This window comes from Lissotriton helveticus, chromosome 5_1 (genome assembly GCF_964261635.1).
Source record: "Lissotriton helveticus chromosome 5_1, aLisHel1.1, whole genome shotgun sequence".
NCBI lineage: Eukaryota > Metazoa > Chordata > Amphibia > Caudata > Salamandridae > Lissotriton > Lissotriton helveticus.
In genome coordinates, this window is record NC_136065.1 from 1,136,071,371 (window position 1) to 1,136,093,387 (window position 22,017).

General features: G+C 48.7%; 1 protein-coding gene across 1 annotated transcript in view; it reads left to right on the forward strand.

Moving 5' to 3' along the window:
* SMC3 (structural maintenance of chromosomes 3) overlaps positions 1 to 22,017 on the forward strand; it is an 845,399-nt gene that overhangs the window by 655,414 nt on the left and 167,968 nt on the right. The window contains exon 25 of the mRNA XM_078643761.1: positions 11,012 to 11,224. Within this exon, the coding sequence (XP_078499887.1) occupies positions 11,012 to 11,224 (213 nt within the window). The remainder of the gene's footprint in view (positions 1 to 11,011; positions 11,225 to 22,017) is intronic.

Genomic DNA, 22,017 nt, shown 5'->3' on the forward strand with positions numbered 1-22,017 from the left:
TACTTCATCCAGTTCTTCGAACAGGACGTCGAAGGCCGTCTTGCCTTTCCACAGCTAGGCCCCGACGAGCGTCGACAATGGAACGGAGCCCGTTCAAGAGATGCCCCGTCTGCAACTCCAAATACCCTCACATCGATGTGCACCCGGTGTGCAACAAGTGCCTATCCCCGGACCACGACGAAGCCAGCTGCATGGCCTGTTCCAAGTTCCGGTAAAAAAAAAAAACATCGGCTTCGACGCGCCGCGAGGCAGTCGGCCCAGCAAACAGCGCCAGACCCAGAAGATATCTTCGAGGAAGGCGCCGTCGAGGGCGCCGATCAAGAGGATCCAGACCAGCAGTCGGACCCTGCATCGGAGCACGACTCACAATATGATATGGATGAAGAACAAGACTACGTCCATGAAGAAGACATCGTCGAGGTAGGAGACGACTCAGACGCCATCGGAGCCGTCGATGACGACTCAAGTGATGAGCAAGGCCCATCCGCAATCGCGGGGCCCGATACTGATTCTATACTCTCTACGGCTCAGGTCGAGGCATCGCCGGAAGGCCTTAGCCAAGATCTTTACCCGCATTCTATAGCCCCGCGTCCAGGCCCGGCTAAGAATACTTCTACAGAGCCATCGGTCCATCAGTCACTTTCGACTGCAAAATCTAAACCAAAACCGACAGGAACTGTATCGAAACCTAAACTGCTTACGTCAGTACTCGGATCGACAGCTTCGGATTCGTCGGATCCGACACCTTTAAAAGTGTCGGCAACCCTTCGGGGTCACAAGGGGGCGTTGACCCAATACACGGGACTCCAAAGCCTGTCTCTGCCGTCAAGCACGTCGCGCTGACGCTGTCGACGTCCACGCCCAAAGCTGGCGACACTGGCAAAGGACTCAAGGCTAGGAAGACTGTCGATCCGAAACTTCCAGCCTCGGCGCTGATATCCAGCAAGGCCTTTGAGTCAAAGAGTGCACCCGACCCGAAAGAGCACGTCGCGTCGAAGCAAAAAGACGTACCTGTTGCGCACCGACGGCTCAAATCGACGCAAGTCCGCAAGCAGCCAAGTGATCCGAAAAAGTTGGTCGGATCGAAGACGGCGACACCCTCGAAAATGGTCGGATCGTCTTCACTGCTTTCACAACCTATTAAATATGGACTGCCCCCAACCGCTCGACCAAAAACAGTCGAGCCACAGAAGAGCACCGACACTACCAAATAGTGTCGGCAGTTTCCAGGCGTCAGTCCACTGAAGAGGATGTCATTTTCCAAGCACCATCCTATGACAATCAAAAGAAACTGTTCATCGACTCCGATACAGGTAGACTCACCATTTATAAACGGAAAATAGCTGCAGACAGACCTTTGGAGTCATACAAAATCCCTCTTAAAAAAAACAAAAAAGAGACTCGGCAACCTCACCTGTTCTTTCTGAGCCTGTGGAGTCCTATGAACAAGACTATTCCTATTCACCCACACGCACCTATGAAGATATAGGGGTGGGATACAATGAAGATGAGTTCAATTATCCTGCTGACACAGATCAGGATGAACAGCAAACCTGGACTGACCCTGCTGACCCTGGTGAGCCACAGACCACACCTGACACTCAGTCCTATACCATCAAAACCTCGCCTACTGAAGATACTGCTGCGTTTAACGCTTTGATTGAAAGGGCGGCCAAGAACCATGATGTGGACATGCATGCTGACTTCTGAAAGATCAGTAAAAACATTGCCTATGCTAAAAGGCGTCCTTAAACACGCTACTGACATCTTCAAGGAGACCACAAGGGCACGGGTTGTAAACCCAAGAATTGAAAAGAAGTATCGGCCTGCACCTGTGGACCCTACGTACATCAAAGGCCAGCTCCCGTTGGACTCCCTCGTAGTGGCTAATGCTCGTAAACGGGCAAACTCTCAAACCAGTGGTGATGCTCCCCCTCCGGACAAAGAATCAAAAATCTTTTGAAGCATCTGGCAAGCGAGTAGCGGCTCAAGCAGCAAATATTTGGAGAATCTCCAACACACAAGCCCTATTAGCCAGATATGATAGGGCACACTACGACACGTTAGAGCAGCTACTGCAACACCTGCCTGAGACTTATAAGGAGGGTGCAGAAATGCTGATACAGGAGGGGAAATTAATTTCCAATGCGTCTATCAAGTGTGCGCTAGATGCAGCAGACAAGGCAGCTAGGGCCATAAACACAAGTGTGATGCTTAGAAGGCATGCCTGGCTACGCATCTCCGGTTTTAAGCCGGAGATACAAACTACTTTACTCAACCAGCCGGTTAACCCTGATTTTCTCTTTGGCCCTGATGTAAACACAACCCTTGAGAAAATTAAAAAAGACACAGACAGCAAAATCCATGGGGGCTCTGCAGTCCCAACAGTTCAGGGGCAGTTCCTTTCGTCGCTCCTGTAACAGGGGAGCCTCCAGAGGTCAAGCATCACAGCAAGCCCTATACAACAGAGGGGGCTCGCAGACCACCTATAACAAAAACAATAGGGTTGGCTATCGTGGGAACAGCACCAAAGGCAGAGGACGCGGAAATAATATTACCAGATCCTCCGCCACCAATAAACAGTGACGTCTTGTCACTCCCCCCTGACCATATAACACCAGTCGGGGGAAGTCTCCAGCGGTTCCTGCCAATCTGGGAAAGCATGACCACAGACAGGTGGGTGAGAGACATTATACAACACGGCTATTGTCTAGAACTAACCTCCACTCCACCCAACATACCCCCAAGGCACCGTCCTATGTCCGCAGAGCACATGCACTTATTGCAGCAAGAAGTCCTCTGCATGCTGCAAAAAGGGGCCAGAGAACTCGTGCCTTTAAATCAGCAGGGTACAGGGGTGTACTCACTGTACTTCTTAATCCCAAAAAAGGACGGGTCTCTCCGGCCCATTCTAGACCTCAGACCCCTGAACCAGTACATCTTGTCAGAACATTTTCACATGCTGACTTTACAACAAGTTCTACCATTGCTCAGTCAGGGAGACTTCCTAGCAACCCTAGACCTAAAAGACTCATATTTCCACATTCCCGTTCACCCAGGACACAAGAAATATCTCAGGTTCGCCATAAACAACCAGCATTACCAATTCAAGGTCCTGCCTTTCAGGGTCACTACTGCCCCTAGGGTGTTCACAAAGTGCTTAGCGACAGTGGCGGTGCACCTTCGGAGACAACACATCCACGTCTATCCTTATCTGGACGACTGGCTTGTTCAAGCAAAGTCAGCCCAGCAATGTGCCAGCCACATGTCCCGCACAATTCACCTCCTACACAGTCTAGGATTTTCGCTCAATTACCCAAAATCACACCTTCAACCCGCACAGGTGCAACAATACTTGGGTGGCGACACTCAACACTCGAACAGCGACAGCGCACCCAAACGCAGCCAGAGTCAACAGCATGCAATTGCTCATTCAGAAGTTCAAGCCACAACACTCGCTCCCAGCTCAGGTTTTCCTTTCGGCTGATAGGTATGATGGCCTCCTGCATCTTTATAGTCCCTCACGCAAGGCTACACATGCGTCTGCTTCAGGAATGCCTGGCACGACAGTGGAACCAGGCTCAAGGGCATCTAAAACACCTAGTGTTGGTGACCGGTCGTGCATACAACTCTCTGCATTGGTGGAACACACAAAACCTTTGCAGGGGACGACAGTTCCAGGAGCCTGTACCACAGGTAGTGCTGACAACGGACGGATCTCTCCAGGGTTGGGGAGCGCATGTCCTACATTATACAGTGCAGGGACTGTGGACAGCGCAACAGCAAAAGATGCAAATCAACCTGTTGGAGCTCATGGCAATTTTCATGACAATGAAGGCATTCAGGCTGCATCTATGCAACAAAGTCGTGCTGATCCGGACGGACAACATGATTGCCATGTATTACATCCAGAAGCAGGGAGGCACGCACTCTCCACAATTGTCTCATCTAGCCCAGAGCATGTGGAAGTGGGCCATTCAAAGGAACATGTTCCTCATGGCGGAACATCTCCCAGGCAAGGACAACCAGATGTCAGACCTGTTCAGCAGGCACAGCTACCAGATGCACGAGTGGGAGATCCACCCCTCAGTGCTCCAACCATATTTCCAGCAGTGGGGTCATCCAGAGATAGACCTATTCCCCACAAAGGAAAACGTAAAATGCCAAACCTTCGCCGCCAGGTTCCCACACCCGCAGTCTCAGGGCAATATGGATGAACTGGTCAGGCAGATTTGCGTACGCTTTTCCTCCAGCACGGCTCATACCGCTAGTGGCACGCAAACTGCGGCAGCACTCCATGACGCTCATCCTAGTTGCTCCAACGTGGGCACGGCAAGCGTGGTACACCACGTTCCTAGAACTTTCAGTGGTGCCTCACCAACGGCTGCACCTCAAGCCCAGTCTCCTCACTCAGAACCGTGGAGACATACAGCACCCAGATCCGTAACAGTTAAACCTTGCGATATGGCTCCTGAGGTCATAGAGTTTGGCTATCTCAACTTGCCCCCTGACTGTATGGACATCATCAAGGAGGCAAGAAGGCCTACAACCAGGGCATGCTACGCGGCCAAATAGAAGCGATTTGTCATTTACTGTTCTACTATTGACATAAATCCGCTAGATGCATCCACGCAAAACATTATATGTTATTTGTTGCACCTATACAAATGTAATCTTGCATATAGTTCCATTAGTTCCACTCGTGCATCTGGTGGCTGTGCCTGCTGAGCAGGTCCGCCATCTGGCAGCTTATCTTCAGAACAGACAGCATCTTTCTCTTTTTAGAGTGCCGGCCGTTAAAGCTTTTATGGAAGGACTCAAAAGAGTGATTCCTCCCAGACACCCTCCTTCACCTGTCTGGAATCTAAACATAGTTCTCACCAGACTAATGGGACCACCCTTTGAACCTCTTCACTCTTGTGAGATACAGTTTCTCACATGGAAAGTGGCTTTTCTAGTGGCAATCACATCGCTACGGAGAGTTAGTGAACTTCAAGCCCTAACTATCCAAGAGCCATTCATACAAATTCATGCTAATCGGGTGGTGCTGCGTACCAACCCGAAATTCATGCCTAAGGTGGTGTCGCAGTTCCACATTAACCAAACCATAGAACTGCCCGTTTTCTTCCCAAATCCAGACTCGGTAGCAGACAGAGCACTGCACACGCTGGATGTCAAAAGAGCTCTCCTGTATTACATAGACAGGACAAAGGATTTTAGGAAGACTAAGCAACTGTTTGTTGCCTTCTCTCCACAACATAAAGGCAACTCCATTTCAAAGTCAGGTATAGCCAGATGGATCGTTAAGTGCATACAAATCTGTTATCAAAAAGCAAAACGCACATTAACAGTTCCCCCAAGAGCGCATTCCACACGCAAGTTAGGGGCATCCATGGCTTTCCTAGGTAACATTACTCTAGAGGAAATATGTAGAGCAGCCACATGTACCACCATACACACATTCACCAAACACTACTGCGTGGATGTACACTCCAAACAGCAAGCTGCTGTAGGTCAGGCTGTTCTCAGAACTCTTTTTCAGACTGCCGCAGCTGGCACGGGCAACCACCGCTAAGGAGGATACTGCTATTTATTCTATGCATAGATATAAATTCAGCAGCCCACATGCCTCGAACGGAATATGCTACTTACCAGTATGCATCTGTTCTTGGCATGTAGGGCTGCTGACATTTATATTGCCCGCCCTCCTCCCCCGTGCCTGTCGCAGCTGTAGCACTCAGAATCATTCTCAGGCATGGTCATCACTTACTGTATTACACTCCATCTCTGCCGCAATGGCGAAAAACAATCTGAAGATGGAGAGGATGCCCATGCGCACTGTAGTCCAAGGGAGGAGCCACCTATCTCGTGATACTTCAAAGACTCTTCCAGGACAACAATGTGCAATCATCCGGACCCAACACTAGGCGGCGATCTATGCATAGATATAAATGTCAGCAGCCCTACATGCCAAGAACAGATGCATACTGGTAAGCAGCATATTCCTTTCTAAAACATCCAGGTTTGCTAGGTTTCCCTAGGTGCCGACTGAGCTAGGGACCAAAATCCACAGCTACCCACTTTGCAAAACAAGATTCCGTTTTGAGTAGCAAAATGTGATGTGTTCATCTTCTGTTTTGGGTCCCTTCCAGTCGCTGGCACTAGGCCTACCCACACAAGTGAGGTACCATTTTTACAGGAAGAGTTGGGGGAAGGCTGGGTGGGAGGAAGTTTGTGGCTCCCCGCAGATTCCAGAACTTTCTATCACAGAAATGTGAGGAAACTTTGTTTTTTTAGGCAAAGTGTGAGGTTTGCAAGGAATTCTGGGTAAGAAAACCTTGGGAGAGCCACACCAGTCACCCCATTCTTGTGGCCTCCCAGGTGTATAGTTTTCAAAATGGTGCAGGTTTGCTAGGTTTCGAAAGGGGCCTGCTGAGTTAGGTTCCAAAATCCACAGCTACCCACTTTGCAAAAAAAGGTCAGTTTTGAGTGGAAAAATGTGATGTCAATGTTACATTTTGGGCACTAGGTCTACCCAAACAAGTGAGGTACCAATTTTATCAGAAGACGAGAGAGCAGAGAATAGTAGAACATTTATTACCAATTGGATTTCACTGTATTTCTGCCTTGAAAAATACCCTCTAGATCATATCCTAGTACAAATTCAGAGATGTCTGAATCACCACTGTTCCTAAGCGCACACACAGAGACACACACACGCGCACACACATGAACACACATACACGCACGCACAGAGACTCCCCGCCGCACGCACACACAAGCGCGCACACACACGCAAGCGTACAGAGACACACACCCCTCCCCCCTACAACTAAGCCCCACTCACCTCATCAGCGCCACTCTGGACTTCTTCAGCCTCCGCGGGGCTCTCCCTCGGGCATGGAAGCCCCGCGTCTCCACTGCTTCTCTGGCCAGGCACTCCGTGGGTGCGGGCTTCTCACAGAAGATAGAAGTCCCGCCCCACCACAGGTTGCGTTTTCGCCAGTGCACGCGCACGTCTTGTTGTTGCGCTGTGTGTGACATGCGCACCACTATGTCTCAGAGGAAGCTAGATTGCCGTAATAAGCCCTCGGACCCAATTCCACAGTAGAGTAAATACTCTCTTTTCGAAATGTTTAATAAACTTTCTAATGTTTCTAACTCCACACCGCTACTTTAAAGCCGAGCCGCTCACACGTCTTTTTCCGCTTTAATTTAACAGAATGTGCTCTCACAGCGTCAAAGCGTAACGGTCTCCGGATTTGCGTCTGGAAGGGGGCGCGCGGACAAAGCGGCCTTCTTGGAAAAACAAGCCTCTGACGGCACAGGTGTCACTGTTCTCACCGGTGGACACAACAGCGGTTCTAAGTGCTGCTTTTAGCCGGAACCGTTGTAGAGCGGCTAGAGTGAGCGGCTTCGTGGCGCTGGACGGTCGTCAGGGAACAGGAGGACAGGAGCGTCTCAGAAGTATCCTGTTCGGCAGACATGACCCCGGCGGCACCGGAATCTGAATCCCCAGGGTTAAATGGTGAACTTGCAGTAAACCTGCCCCCTCCAAGGCCGGGCATTAAATATTCAAGGCCATCTTAGCGGGAGGCTGTCTCGGAGCGACGCTTTCTCCTGCCAGACCCGTTCTCGGCCACTCTCCGTTTCACCGATGCCCTGCCAAAAACCCCATTTAACGCCTTCACTCCTTGCCAGGCACAGCAGCTCTTGGTTGATGCTCGGTGGGTCAATGCACCGGGTACTGCCAGTGTAACCTCCACGGGAAACCACCCCATCCCGGCAATTTGTGTGCTTCGGCGGAACAATCTATTTCGGGAGCGCCTCTGAAAATAGTTAGCAGCACTTTCTTCAAAGCGCTGGTCAGAACGCTCTCACTCTTTCCTGGAGCGGGCCTATTTTGATGGGAGGACAGGGTCAACGACCTGGGCATTTATTTTCACCCATAGCGCCCCCACCCCCCTCTCCTTGGGCTGTGGGAATCTGCGAGCAGGCAGTTGAGTTAAGTGGGGTTTGGTGGCCCCTAGCTGTCCTCATGAGGGTGTACGTCACTCTGTGTCGGTGGCACTGACTGGGCGGGCAAAAACACGTTTTGGAGACGGTAGTTTCAGTTCAGAACCTGCTGGGTACCAGGCACACAGACACACCCCGTACCACACCGAAACACACACGCACCAAACTGACAGACACACAGATGCAAATGAGCACAGACACGCAGCAAAGTCAGACATGCACGCCCACACACAGGCGCACCCCACATAAAACACCCAAGCACAGTCACGGACACACACCGCACACAAATACACCCCATCCATTGACAACAAATTAAAGTGCTACGCACAACACAGGTGCACGCAGTTACACCACAAAGACACACACACATACACACGGACGAATACATACCGTCTCAAATCATGCCGAATCACCTACGCATGCAGACATCCCTCATAGAAACACACCGCAAACATTGACAACTGCTTAAATACACAGAGCTACAACAGGGGCAGATATATATCCCAAAGACAAACGAGCAACACGCACAACAACATTTGGCGCACACCTCGCCGGATCTAAACACGCACACACACCAGGAACAGACATACGTAGCCAGGCGTGACAAAGACACGCACCAGAGCGCGCTCACGCACTTCCAACATGTCCTCGTAGACTAACCAGACGGTCTTCGTACACCTGCAGACACATCATTCACACACACATATCACACACTGCACACTGAATGAAAACACACAAGTACCTTGGCGCAGATCCGTGTCTAAACATGCACCCAACGTGCACACACCCATGTGCAGGGTCTTAAAAACACGGTCACTAATAATAAAATATAAGTTGTGTTTAGTTATACAGTGAAGAACACACTGGCACCTATAACCATATAGTCACTTCCTTATATTAAGGGCAGGCGCATGCATCCCTATAATTTGTATGAGGCAAACACACTTACATAAATAGACAACGACGCAGAGCCACAGGCATGCATACGCAATCACGTTGACTCATGGACAGACACACAGACATCACACTGACAGACACGCACACACACGCATCCCTGCAAAAGACACACAGCCTCCTGGGAAATGCCCCCTGTCGCTCCCCCTTTCAGGACCTCACCGTTCTGTACCTCTGGGGGGGGGAGTGGGGCAGAGACAAACAGCCCCTCCCAGACAGGCAGAACTGTGTCGGGACCCCCGAGCGGAGGCCGTTAATAAAGTGACCCCGCACCTGGGACGGCTGCTGTAACCCGCAGAAGTGACAGTCGAAACACAGCGGGCGTAACACGCATGCTCTCTCCTCGTGGGGGGGCTGAGTGGGGAGGATTGTTAGGCTCGAATCGTTCCTTTAGTGCCACAAATCGTTAGTTAAGGAGGGTGGGTTCTGTTAAGTTAAAAACAAAAAACTCCGGCACCTGGGAGAGGAAAAATGAAAGAACCTCCTAAAGCTTTTTTGCGTTTTCTTTTGTCCCGTGAAAGTGCTCCAGTGACAAGTGGGCTCGTGGCAAGAAACTCTGGGGCGACTTTTTAACGCTGTGCAATATCGTCCATCATCTAAGTACACTACATTCGTGGCCTTAAAAAGGTTTCATTTGCCCTGAGAGAAGTAAGTCAAAGGAGGCCCCGTCCCTCGCTGGATAGTGAAAGACAGCCGCAATTGGGGTGTGGTGCGCTTCTTACACATAGCCAACACTGCTTCTGCTGCCGCAATGACAACTATTCCACTGCACTACACAGTTGATTTTCCCGGCCAAAATGTACTTTTTAGTCACCGTCATCTGGTCAAAAAATTACGTACCCAATTGTTTAACTGAAATTAATAGATGCTCTAAATCCTGCACAATTTGAAATGACATGCCTAGTCCATACACAGTGATAAACAACACACACAACCACACACAACCACACACACACACAACCACACAATCAGTGCACACTTTCACCAGACACAGACACCATCAGTCGTCAGTGCACACTTTCACCGGGCACAAACACCACCAGCCTTCAGTGCACGCTTTCATCAGGCACAAACACCACCAGCTGTCAGTGAACGCTTTCACCAGGCACACACACACCACCAGCCGTCAGTGCACGCTTTCACCAGGCACACACACCGCCAGCCTTCAGTACACGCTTTCACCAGGCACAAACACACCACCAGCCGTCAGTGCACACTTGCACCAGGTACACACACCACCAGCCGTCAGTGCACGCTTCCACCAGGCACACACACCACCAGCCGGCAGTGCACACTTCCACAAGGCACACACACCACCAGCCATCAGTGCACAATTTCTACAGGCACACACACCACCAGCCATCAGTGCACACATCAATTGCTAACACATCCACAATTAACTATTGTAGCAATCGCAGTATGGTGCACTTTACTTTTAAACATATTCATCTAAAGCGCAGCATGCCACCATTGCTACAAAAATAAATACAATTTTTTTTTGCCTACAATTTAAAGACTTTTGTTGCAATTGGTGTTGCAATATTTAGCAATGCCAAAACCTCAAACTTAATTAATGCGAGACCTATTGCATTGCAAATGCTTGTTTTAATTGTTTCTGAGCTAGAAGCCAACAAAAATATGTATATATTTTCATAATTACTTGTGATGTCTTGCTGGTGCAGCGCTGTTTATTTTTTAGTTTGTAAATCACACACGCATCCCCATATTTGCTCCGAATCCCTTTTTCCGCAAGGTTGCTGGTGGAGTTAGGACAGTTGGTCCATTTTATTAGGGTATGGTGACACATCCAGCCGCTCTTTAAAAGCCTGAATTAAAATATATATATTAATTGGTGGGATTGTTAAAATATTGCTTCCCACATGTTTTTATTAATTTTAGTACATGAAGCTCCATATTTTTGTTTATGAAAACGGTAAATTCTGTTTAGACCAAATTAATCCGTCATTTTACATTTATCTTTAATACTGATACTAAATTAAGTTTGTATTTATTTTCATTGCTTTTATTCTACTTCCTATAGTTGTTTCGCAAGTTGGAGCAGTGCAACACTGAGCTGAAGAAATACAGCCATGTCAATAAAAAAGCCTTAGACCAGTTTGTGAATTTCTCTGAGCAAAAAGAGAAGCTGATAAAACGACAGGAGGAATTGGACAGAGGTCACAAATCTATCATGGAGCTGATGAATGTCCTAGAACTTCGAAAATATGAAGCCATACAGCTGACCTTTAAACAGGTACTTTTTTAAATTGTGGAAAACAAAACAACTGGAGCAATTTGTTAACTAGAGTGACTTGGAGGTTGAATGTATTTTGTTATTCATTTTGTGTCTGCTGACAGTTTAATATCCTATTTCCAGCATGAAAACTGGTCTTACAAACCTACAAGCATGATAGAAGCAAAGGTCATGGTTTAACTTTATTTAATTTGAGTTTTTAGTCTGATATTAGTTTTCATTGACACTGCTCCAACTACAGAGTATTTGTTTTTTTTAAATGCACCCCAGGACTTTTTTCCCCTCGGGGGTCAAAAGCTTGCATTTTGCTCATATTCCCCTGGGGTACTGTTTTTATTAGGAGAAGTGTAGGAATGCTGGGTGGTAGGAATTTTGTGTATCTACATGGATTCTGTAACTTTCTCTTCCAGGATTTATTTTCAATTATCAAACTTGTAATCTGAAGAAGAGCGAGATAAGCAACAAAGGGATGAAAAAAAAGTGGGAAAGATAGAAAAACTGTGAGAAAGGGAGAAATCAGGAATGAAAAAGTACCTGTGAGAGAGGTAATGGGGCAGTATGAGTTTGTTGGCAGATGAAAGAGACATGAGGTGAAGTCAAGACTAGACAGCCTTAGTATTCATCAGCCCCGACATTTGGCATCTGTGTCAGTGGGCTTCTTTGAAATATTTGCACCCAGGCACACATTTCTTTACAAATTAAGCACTAGGTGGTTGGTCATTTTTATCCTCTCCACTTTTGCGCTTTTTCTAATCAAGTGGGATTGACTTATTCCAACTGATCCCAAACCATGCCCAGAGGAATACTTTCATTATGCATTGTTGTGAGCACTTGCTGCCCCCCCCATCTGAGAAATTCACAGCCAGCAGCTTGTTGCAATGCAACATACTGCTGTGGCCTCTTTGGTGCTTGTTACAAACAAGCTCCTGAGGGAATACTTTGCAGTGACTTCAAATTGTACTGCAAGCCACAGCTCCAGTATTGTGCAGCTGGCTAAACTGTGGAATCTTGGATAGAAATTTTCCACATTAAGGGTATAACCTTCATGAGGGAGTCGGGGTCAAAGAAAATGCACAGACTGGGGACCTTAACCCAGGACAGACAACCACGAACCTCTTATTCCTTTTATTGATGCTCTTTTTGATGACTTATGGCCACCTGGGCAAAACAAAGAACTTGCTCTCCAGTTATCAGGCTGGTAGCAAGGTGACATATGCATGCCCCTGGGGATCCGGATTTCCTTTTGCAAAATCCCACCCGGAAAAGCCTAGTGGTACAAGCAAAATTAATCCAAATACATTTCCGACCACCTCACCTGAAAGGGAATCCAAACGTCTGAAAACATTTTCTAAAAGCATGTTTCTGTCTGCTAGCCTTGCCATTAGGTCACTCACCAGTAGCTGCCTCCTCGTAACGTCATAGCATGAATGCATTGTGGGAGTGAATGGCGGACAGCTTGCCAGCTATCCCGGAGAACATTCAGCCAACCCTACAATGTGTCATATAAGATGGCCAAGACATGACAAAGTATTTCATATTCTCATATCAGGACACTATAGACTGTCTGGGTAGGGCAGTCTGGATCAGTGTGGTGCTTAGGCACCATTTGCTCCACTGGTTTTTTGTAGGAAGCTGGCTCTCTATATACTGTTTTACCTCATTCAAAACATCCAAACTTTATAGACCAAACCGGATGTTCTGATGCACCATCTAGATCATCCTCAACGTGTTACATTACACTAATCTCGTAGGTCAAGGATGTAGCTTAAAATAATGGATACAGGTTCCCACACCCACCAGGAAAAATGTGTGAGGACAGAGCGAGTGCCTCACGGACGTAACACCCGAGGGGGTTCCTGGTTTAATAATATCCAGTATACCCACTTCTCATCATCGGTCACTCTCTCTGTGTGCAGTGTGTGAAAATAACCAAGTAACAACAATAAAATGTGTAGGTAGTCATAATAGTGATAAAGAAATATATCTAATACCAGGGTGCATAAGAAAATGTAACAGTGCACCACTCACCCCAAAGAATTATATAATAAGTGTAAAAAGTGCAACCCAAAATGGTTAAAATTGCGTAATGGTCAGGGTTGATAGCTCTCTATCTTTATTCTGGTGCTGCAAGCCTTTCCAAATTAAAAATGGATTCTCATATACCATAAAAGTTCAAAGGGCCGACATGTTTCATTGCTCACAACTCAGCAATTTCATCAGGGCAAACTGGGGTTCTTGGTTCGTAATCATCACACTCATGTGTATATTGGACCTGTATCAAAGATAAAACAGAACACTGAGGTAAAATACAAGCACCTTGGAATGGGGATACATGCTGACAGTCACTCACAAATAGCCCAACAGTATGGGACCACAGCTTTACCTTATGGTTGCCACATCCGGACGTACCAGCAACCATATATTGGACTCCGTGTCCTCCGATACAGCATACTTGCATGGGCTCGTGTGCTGTAGCATTGTGAATATCTTTTGGCACAATTTGGACCGGCTTGCCCAGTGTTTACACATTCATGGCCGTACATTTATTCTTCCTAGCGGGCTTGAGTTGTTACACCAAGCTACCGAAGGACACCTGATCGGAGGACACGGAGTCCAATATATGGTTGCCGGTACGTCTGGATGTGGCAACCATAAGGTAAAGCTGTGGTCCCATACTGTTGGGCTATTTGTGAGTGACTGTCAGCATGTATCCCCGTTCCGGGGTGCTTGTATTTTACCTCAGTGTTCTGTTTTATCTTTGATACAGGTCCAATATACACATGAGTGTGATGATTACGAACCAAGAACCCCAGTTTGCCCTGATGAAATTGCTGAGTTATGAGCAATGAAACATGTCGGCACTTTGAACTTTTATGGTATATGAGAATCCATTTTTAATTTGGAAAGGCTTGCAGCACCAGAATAAAGATAGAGAGCTAGCAACCCTGACCATTACGCAATTTTAACCATTTTGGGTTGCACTTTTTACACTTATTATATAATTCTTTGGGGTGAGTGGTGCACTGTTACATTTTCTTATGCACCCTGGTATTGGATATATTTCTTTATCACTATTATGACTACCTACACATTTTATTGTTGTTACATGGTTATTTTCACACACTGCACACAGAGAGAGTGACCGATGATGAGAAGTGGGTATACTGGATATTATTAAACCAGGAACCCCCTTGGGTGTTACGTCCGTGAGGCACTCGCTCTGTCCTCACACATTTTTCCTGGTGGGTGTGGGAACCTGTATCCATTATTTTAAGCTACATCCTTGACCTACGAGATTAGTGTAATTTAACACGTTGAGGAGGATCTAGATGGTGCATCAGAACATCCGGTTTGGTCTATAAAGTTTGGATGTTTTGAATGAGGTATGGAGCTTTTTGTTTATAGTGGCTTGAGTGGGGGGCGGCCTTACCTTTTCTCCCCCTACACTCCTATTGATTAATTTCTCTATATACTGTACCAAGATGAGGTATAGTGTGCAGAGAATCCAGTGGATCCCCAGGGGCTTTAGAAATGCTAAAGTAGATAATACTAATTCTCTATTTTGTGGTAGCGTAGGCCAGCAGTTAGGGTTATCAGAGGGTAGTGTTGAGCATTTGTTGTACACAGTGGTAATAAATTAAAAACACACAATATGAATAAATCTGAGATCAATTTATAAATCTAGTACTTGGTTATATTTATTTTGTAGAACCACAGAACTTCGTCTTGGGTAGATAAATGTTGTATTAGTAATTTGCTCTGATAACCTATGGGAGGAAGAAAACATTTAGCATACATAGGTAACATTGACTTACAAGACCAGTCTACGGAAGTTACAATCAGTATTGGGTAATGTTCAGTGTGCAGCAATGCAGCATAAGGGCACATGTGCGGCCGGGTGTAAGTCTGAGGTCGGGTGCCCAATACAAATCAATGGGGACTGGGGCAATCGGACAGGGGCTGCTTACAAGTAAGAGCAGCGGCTTGGGGGACCAATCTACGGGGTTGAGGCAAGCACTGGACAGGGCCCAAAGCAGCACCAACACTACACCACCAGCGGCACAGGGGCGGCTGGGTGCAGGGTGCCAATACAACATCAGGTGCCCAATGCAAAGCAATGGAGAAAGGCCCAATCGGACAAGGGCTGCAGGCTCAGGCCAGGAGCCCGGTCGAAGGAAACCAACAGCTGGACAGGTAAGCAGTGATGTTCGGGGACGATGGGACAACTTGGCTTCTCTTCCCCAAGGCAGGTGGGTGCAGCAGTGTCTTTCAGTGTCAGAAACAGTTTACAGGAGTAGGTCACGGTTGGGGGAGTCTCTGTGCAGAGGCTGCAGGTGCCGTCGAGGAGCCCGGGAGAGGTCAACTCACAGTGAACTCTGGCTCTGGAGTGCTGGGGAACCTTGCTGGAACCGGTGGGCCACTTGGACTCTAGCTGGAGTCATTTGGTGCAGAGGTGGAAACGGGGGCATGCTTTGTGGTTCTTCAGGTCACAAAGTCTTTACTTTGAAGATATTTACATAGCAAACTGTTCTTGGGAGATCTTGGTCTTTATCGAAGGCAGGCAGTCCTCCCAAGGTTCTGGAGGTCACTGTGCTGTGGGACGAGTCATCTGCTAACATAGTATCGTCGAGGGCTGCAGACAGGCCGATAAGGCTGGGGGCAAGTCAGTGGTTCGCAGCAGTCTTCTTTGCTGGTTCAACTCTGTGGTGTACGGCTCTTCTTAGGTCATCAGGAACTGATGTTCAGGGTCTGGGGATCCCACCAAAATATCAGTATAAGGGGCATTACAAGAGAGTGACAGGTAGTGGCCAATGGGCCCCTTACCTGGAGTGCCTACACCCTCTATTATGCCCACCTCCTTTGGGACAGGGACATAGCCTAGCCCTGATTGGATAAGTCCCACCATCTTCAAGATAGTGGGCACTGAAAAGTGTACTTCACCTCTCCTCCAGCACCTGAAGGGTGGAGTTGGCAGAGGGGGGACACCTCCTATTTTTTTTTTTTTAAGTTTTCCCGCTTGTCCTCCTGCCAAAAAGGGTGAGGACAGGAAAGGGGCCTGCCCCCTCTTAACAGGAGAGGCTGGGGTCACATTACAAAGGTGGTAAAGCCTTTAAAGCTCCCCGCCACTGATGGCTCTTCCTGGCTGGAGGGAGGTGTGAACATCTCCACCCAGAAGAAGAATTGTTCTCTACATCAGAGCACGCAGGCACTCGCCCCATGTGGTAAGAACACTGTCTGGTGGTAGCAGGCTGGCTCAGGCCAGTCGGTGACTGCATTAGGAATTGGTGGGTTTCAGAGGACCCCCCTAAGAAGTTCTCTGTGTGAACTTTTAATACATCTGACACTGGAATCGGTGAAAGCTTATGATGGGATGTTTGGTATCAAACATCCCATACTTCAGTAAAGCCATTATGGAGCTGGAGAACTCGTAATGACGAGTGTCCAGCCCATGTACTTACTATGCCTTCCCTAGTCACTTACAGTATCCAGGAATCGACAAGGATATTGGAGGGGCATACTGCTTGTGCAGATATGTCATCACAGGAAATGTAGTTTACCCTGCCTTAGGATTAAGACCTGCCAGAAGGGTGTCTTACCTACTTCTCATGCAGTGTCTGTGGGAATGGCACACAGGGATATGTTCCATGTCGACTATTCAGTTTTGTCTGCACCAAGACACGCAGGGTGCAGTGGCAGTGTCCATGTGTTTGTTGAAGTGTCACTTAGGGTGCCGCAATTCATGCTGCAGTCATTGGGGACCCTCTTTAACTACAAAGCCCTTGGTAGCAGGGACTTTTACTAGGGACTTATATGTGAGCTAAAGTGGTGCCAATTGTGGAAACAAACGGTACAGTTTAGGGAAGGAGATCTGGCACGAGACCTGGGTGGCAGTGACCCTGTGCACTTCCAGTCAGAATTAAATCATTTTCCAGCCAAAAAGTGGAGGCTAACGATGTCAAAAAGAGGCACTTTCCAACACTTTTGAAACAATGTCAATCAAGCCTTACTGAACATGCTTTTGATGGCTGTAGACTCTTAAGAGCAAATGTGGAATTCGCTTTGGAAAGATTTAAGGAGAGCAATGCTCTCTAGGCCTCGCTCAGCCTGTTCGGCAGTTCCTACTGTACCTTTGCCCCTTTCAAGGCTTCAGTAGAGGATACCAGCAGAGGCAGCACCAGAACATGCCCCTGCAACATCATGTCTCTCAGTCCTTTCAGAGGAGAGGCAGGTGATCAGTTTGACAGCTTTCATGCTCCCAGGGCAATAATCTACCCGACTACAGTCCCCAAACCCATTGACAGCCCAAAAAACAGTTTAAGTCACCCTTGGCAGCACACGATCGCCCTGAGGGAGGCCATATCGCCTTCCATTTCCCCAGGTGGAGAAGCAGAAGCAACAGATCAGAAAATGGGTGCTCAAAATTGTCGAACATGGGTAAACCTTTACATTCCTGTCTCACCCCCGCCTCCCCCTCCTCCCAAATAAGCCACCCACATCACAATACCTTCCATACTTTGGCCAGTGGAGTTATAGAGAATTTGCCAGCATCAGAGATCTGGGCTGGCTGTTACTCCAGTTATTTCTTGGTGCCAAAGAACAAGAGAGGCCTTTGTTCCATCCCATTCTCTGCCCCCTTAACTTTTTCCTCTGGATGGACCAGTACAAGCAGTTTACCCTCTCCCAATTTCTGTCCACTCTGGATGCAGAAGACTGAATTGTGGCGTTCAATTTTCAGGATGCCTGATTTCACATCCTTGTCCTGAAATACCGCAGACATTTTACCCACAGTTTCAGGTAAGCCAGGAGAACCTTCAGGTCTCCGTGCACCCCTTTGGCCCGATGAGTGTGGTGGTGGTTGCAGCCCATCTGCAGAGGTTGGGCTCACCTGAAAGATTTGTAAACCATCTTCAAACGATGGCCGCTCTGTCAATAAGCCAAAGTCACACCTGATTCCATCCCAATGGCTCCCCTTCATCTGAGCCATCCTGGATAAGGTGCTCTTCCAATCTTTTCCTTTACTTCAGTGAGTTCAGGACATCGGGGCCATGAGCCTGGCCTGGATCGACATGAGAAGGGCTTTAAGGCTCCTTGGCCTTTTGGCCTCCTACATCCTGCTTGTGGACCACACCAGTTTGAGGGATCTGAAGTCCCAGTGTGCTCAGCACCAAGACAACCTATCAGATTCCATCCAACTGTTAGAGAAGACTGCGAAAAACCTGCAGTGGTGGCTGCCCAACCGCAGTAGTGCCAGTGGCAGACCCCTCTCATTACCCCCACCAAGCGAAAACAGTCATGACAAATGCATCATTGCTGAGTTGAAGAGGTCATCTTGAAGAGGTGGAGATCCGGGGACTCTGGTTTCCGGCGAAAACTTGCCTCCACATCAACCTGCTGGAGTTGTGAGCGATTCGCTTGGCATTAAAGGTGTTCCTCCAATCCATCAAGAAGGAACAGGTTCATGTTCTCACAGACAACATGACAAGCATGTGGTACTGCAACAAACAGGTCGGTGTGGGGTTGTGAGTCCTGTAACAGGAGCGTAGGAAGCAGGCTTTTTATGTAGTGTACCCAAAAGAGGTGCACCATGTACAACGTCCTGACGACCCTTATCGGCTTGCAGGGCTTAAATTAACTATCCCAAATGCCCTGTTTTATGGTAGTGTAGGGGAGCAGTTCAGGCTAATCGGAGGGTAGTAGTGTTAAGCATTTGTTGAACAGATAGTCAATAAATAAGACACACACTCAAGAAGAAACTCAAGACTAGTTTAGAAAAATAACAGGTATGTTCGAGGCATGTGGGCTGCTAAATTCATATCTTAGCATTAGATCGCCGCCTAGTGTTGGGTCCGGATGATCGCACATTGTTGTCCTGGAAGAGTCTTCGAAGTATCCTGAGATAGGTGGCTCCTCCCCTGGACTACAGTGCGCATGGGCATCGGCTCCATCCCCAGATTGTTTTTTTCCGCCATTGGGTTCGGATGCGGTCTCGACGTCTCTCTGTCGGAACCGAGAAAAACTAACTTTAAACGGCCAAAAGGCCTTGTATTCTTTGCGTCGGTATTGTTTGCGTGCGGTCTCGAGTTCTTCCGTCTCTTGGAGTCGGAATCAGCGGAGTGCTTACACTCTTCGGACATCGGGGCCTTCTCATCGCGACACGACTGCAACTTTACAGCATGGAGCGGAGTCCGTTTCAGCTCTGTCCGCTCTGTGGGTCCAAATACCCACATATAGACCTGCACCCGGTCTGTAACAAATGCCTTTCGCCAGACCATGACGACGGCAACTGCAGGGCCTGTGCAAAGTTCAGGTCCAAGAAAACACTCAAGATTCGGCGCGCGGTGCGCCTTGAAGCCAGACAAGCGGCCCCAGATCCAGAAAACATCTTCGGCGACCAAGAAGACGAGGACCAGAGCCATCATCTTCAAATCTCCCCGCCCGAGACGGAGGTCGAGGCAGATCCGGAACACGACGACGGAGTCTGGGGTCAAGGCCTTGAATACGTCGAAGAGGTAGGGGACGTCGAAGAGGTTTATGGGGCCGCGGAAGATAGCTCAGGGGACGAGCTATGCCCCGAAGGTTACGAAGATCGAGATCGGGTCACGGGATCGCCTGTCGGCCTTACCCTAGACCCCGTACCGCAAGCCACGGCCCCGCCTTCCGGCCCGGCCACGGACAAACTTGCTGGGCAGGCCTAACCGAAACCGAAACCTACGGTATCGACTACACCTAAAATGGCCGACCCAAAATCGAAACCGAAACTTATGGATTCGAGCACACCTAAAATGGCGGCCGTACCAACGAAAACGACCAAACCCGCTGCTTCATCGACTCCGTCGACCTCCGGGCCACAGAAGTCGAAGAAGTCTGTCGATTCCACAGTGTCAAAATCGACGACAGAGGAGGGATCCTCTAAGAAGGGTGGTCGGCACGGGTCGACCGCTGCGGCGCCGTCAAAGCCCGCAACAGCCAGCGAAACGGCTCCGGTTCCGACTGGTACTCCGTTAGTCGGACGCGTGGTGGAGACGGAGCCGAAAAAGTCACACGGATCGAAGGCTGGTACATCTGCGCATCGGTCCAAGGACTCTGGGTCGGCGGCTGCGGCATCATCGTCAAAGACTCAGAAGGGGCAACAGGACGTCGGATCCGAGGGCAAGGTCAAGTCCTCCTCGTCGACGCCAAAGGCCACTGTAAGTGACGCGTCCCGCGTCGCCGCTTCACTACAGAGAATCAGGGAAAAGGCCTCTGCAACGTCGGCTCCGATGCCATCGCCACAGAAGCCGATGGACACTCCGGTGAAGCCTGCGAATAAACTTCTCTTCCTTCTGCCGCCAAAGGAGGCGCCGAAGGCCTTTTCAACAAAATCGGCGCCAAAGAAGTCGGATTCTTCGACGGCAGGGGCGTTTTCAAGTCGGGTACTCGACTCAGAAGAGGATTCTGAGCGTTTTATCGACGCAGACACGGGCAAATTGACCCTTTACAAGAGGAGAATCACTTCACAGCCAGTGGACTCCTATGTCATCCCCCTGAAAAAGAAAAGGTTTCCTCAGGACGCTTCAGGCCTCATGGAACCTATCCAGCCTCCTCCAAGAAGGAGCCCAACTCCTTCCCCAGAACACTCTGAGGGTGAGGGATATGATGAAGATGACCAATACACTTTCCCCATCAATGAACCAGATGCACAGCCGGATTCATATGATGACATTGGTGACCAAAGCACCCAGGATGTGGGGCAAGACCCACAGCCTGACCCACAGCCTTTCAGTGTTCGTGCCTCCCCAACAGAAGATTCTGCAGGTTTTCATGCACTCATTGAGAGGGCAGCTGCTAATCATGATGTGGACATGCATGCTGACCCAGTAGAAGAAGACTTTTTATTTGACACTTTTTCAGTCTCTGAAAGGACAGTAAAGACACTGCCTATGCTCAGAGGGGTCCTCAAACATGCTGCGGACATCTTTAAAGAACCTACCAGGGCGAGAGTGGTCAATCCACGTATCGAAAAGAAGTACAGACCAGCACCTGCAGACCCTGCATACATTCGGGGACAGTTGCCGCTTGACTCCCTGGTGGTCGCAAATGCCCGAAAAAGGGCCAACTCCCAAACAACGGGTGAAGCTCCTCCCCCGGATAAGGAGTCCAAAGTGCTAGAGGCAGGAGGCAAAAGAGTAGCTGCACAGGCTGCCAATTTTTGGCGTATTGCAAATACACAGGCACTCTTGGCACGTTACGATAGGGCGCATTACGACACCCTAGAGCAAGTTTTACAACACCTGCCTCCGCAGTTTCAAGAGGCTACCAAACTGCTTATAGAGGAGGGAAAACTGATCTCCAACGCAGCCATAAAGTGTGCACTTGATGCCGCGGACACGGCCGCTAGGGCCATTAACACTAGCGTCATGCTGAGACGACAGGCGAGGCTCCGCATATCGGGGTTTAAACCTGACATTCAAACAACCATACTTACTCAGCCAGTCAATCCTGATAGACTGTTTGGTCCAGATGTTGACACCACCCTAGAAAAAATAAAGAAAGACACCGAAACTGCTAAGTCTATGGGGGCCCTACAATCACAACAGTTTCGTGGCAACAATTTTCGTCGCTCAGGTGCGCGTGGAGTCACCAGAGGACAGATGGGTCAACAATCACAATTCTCTAGAGGTGGAGCACAATCCTCGTACCCCAAACAGAACAAGGGGGGTTACCGAGGAAACAGCACCAGAGGACGTGGCAGAGGAAACAACAACTCCCGCTCCTCTACCCCAAGCAAACAGTGACTCTCTGTCACTGCCCCC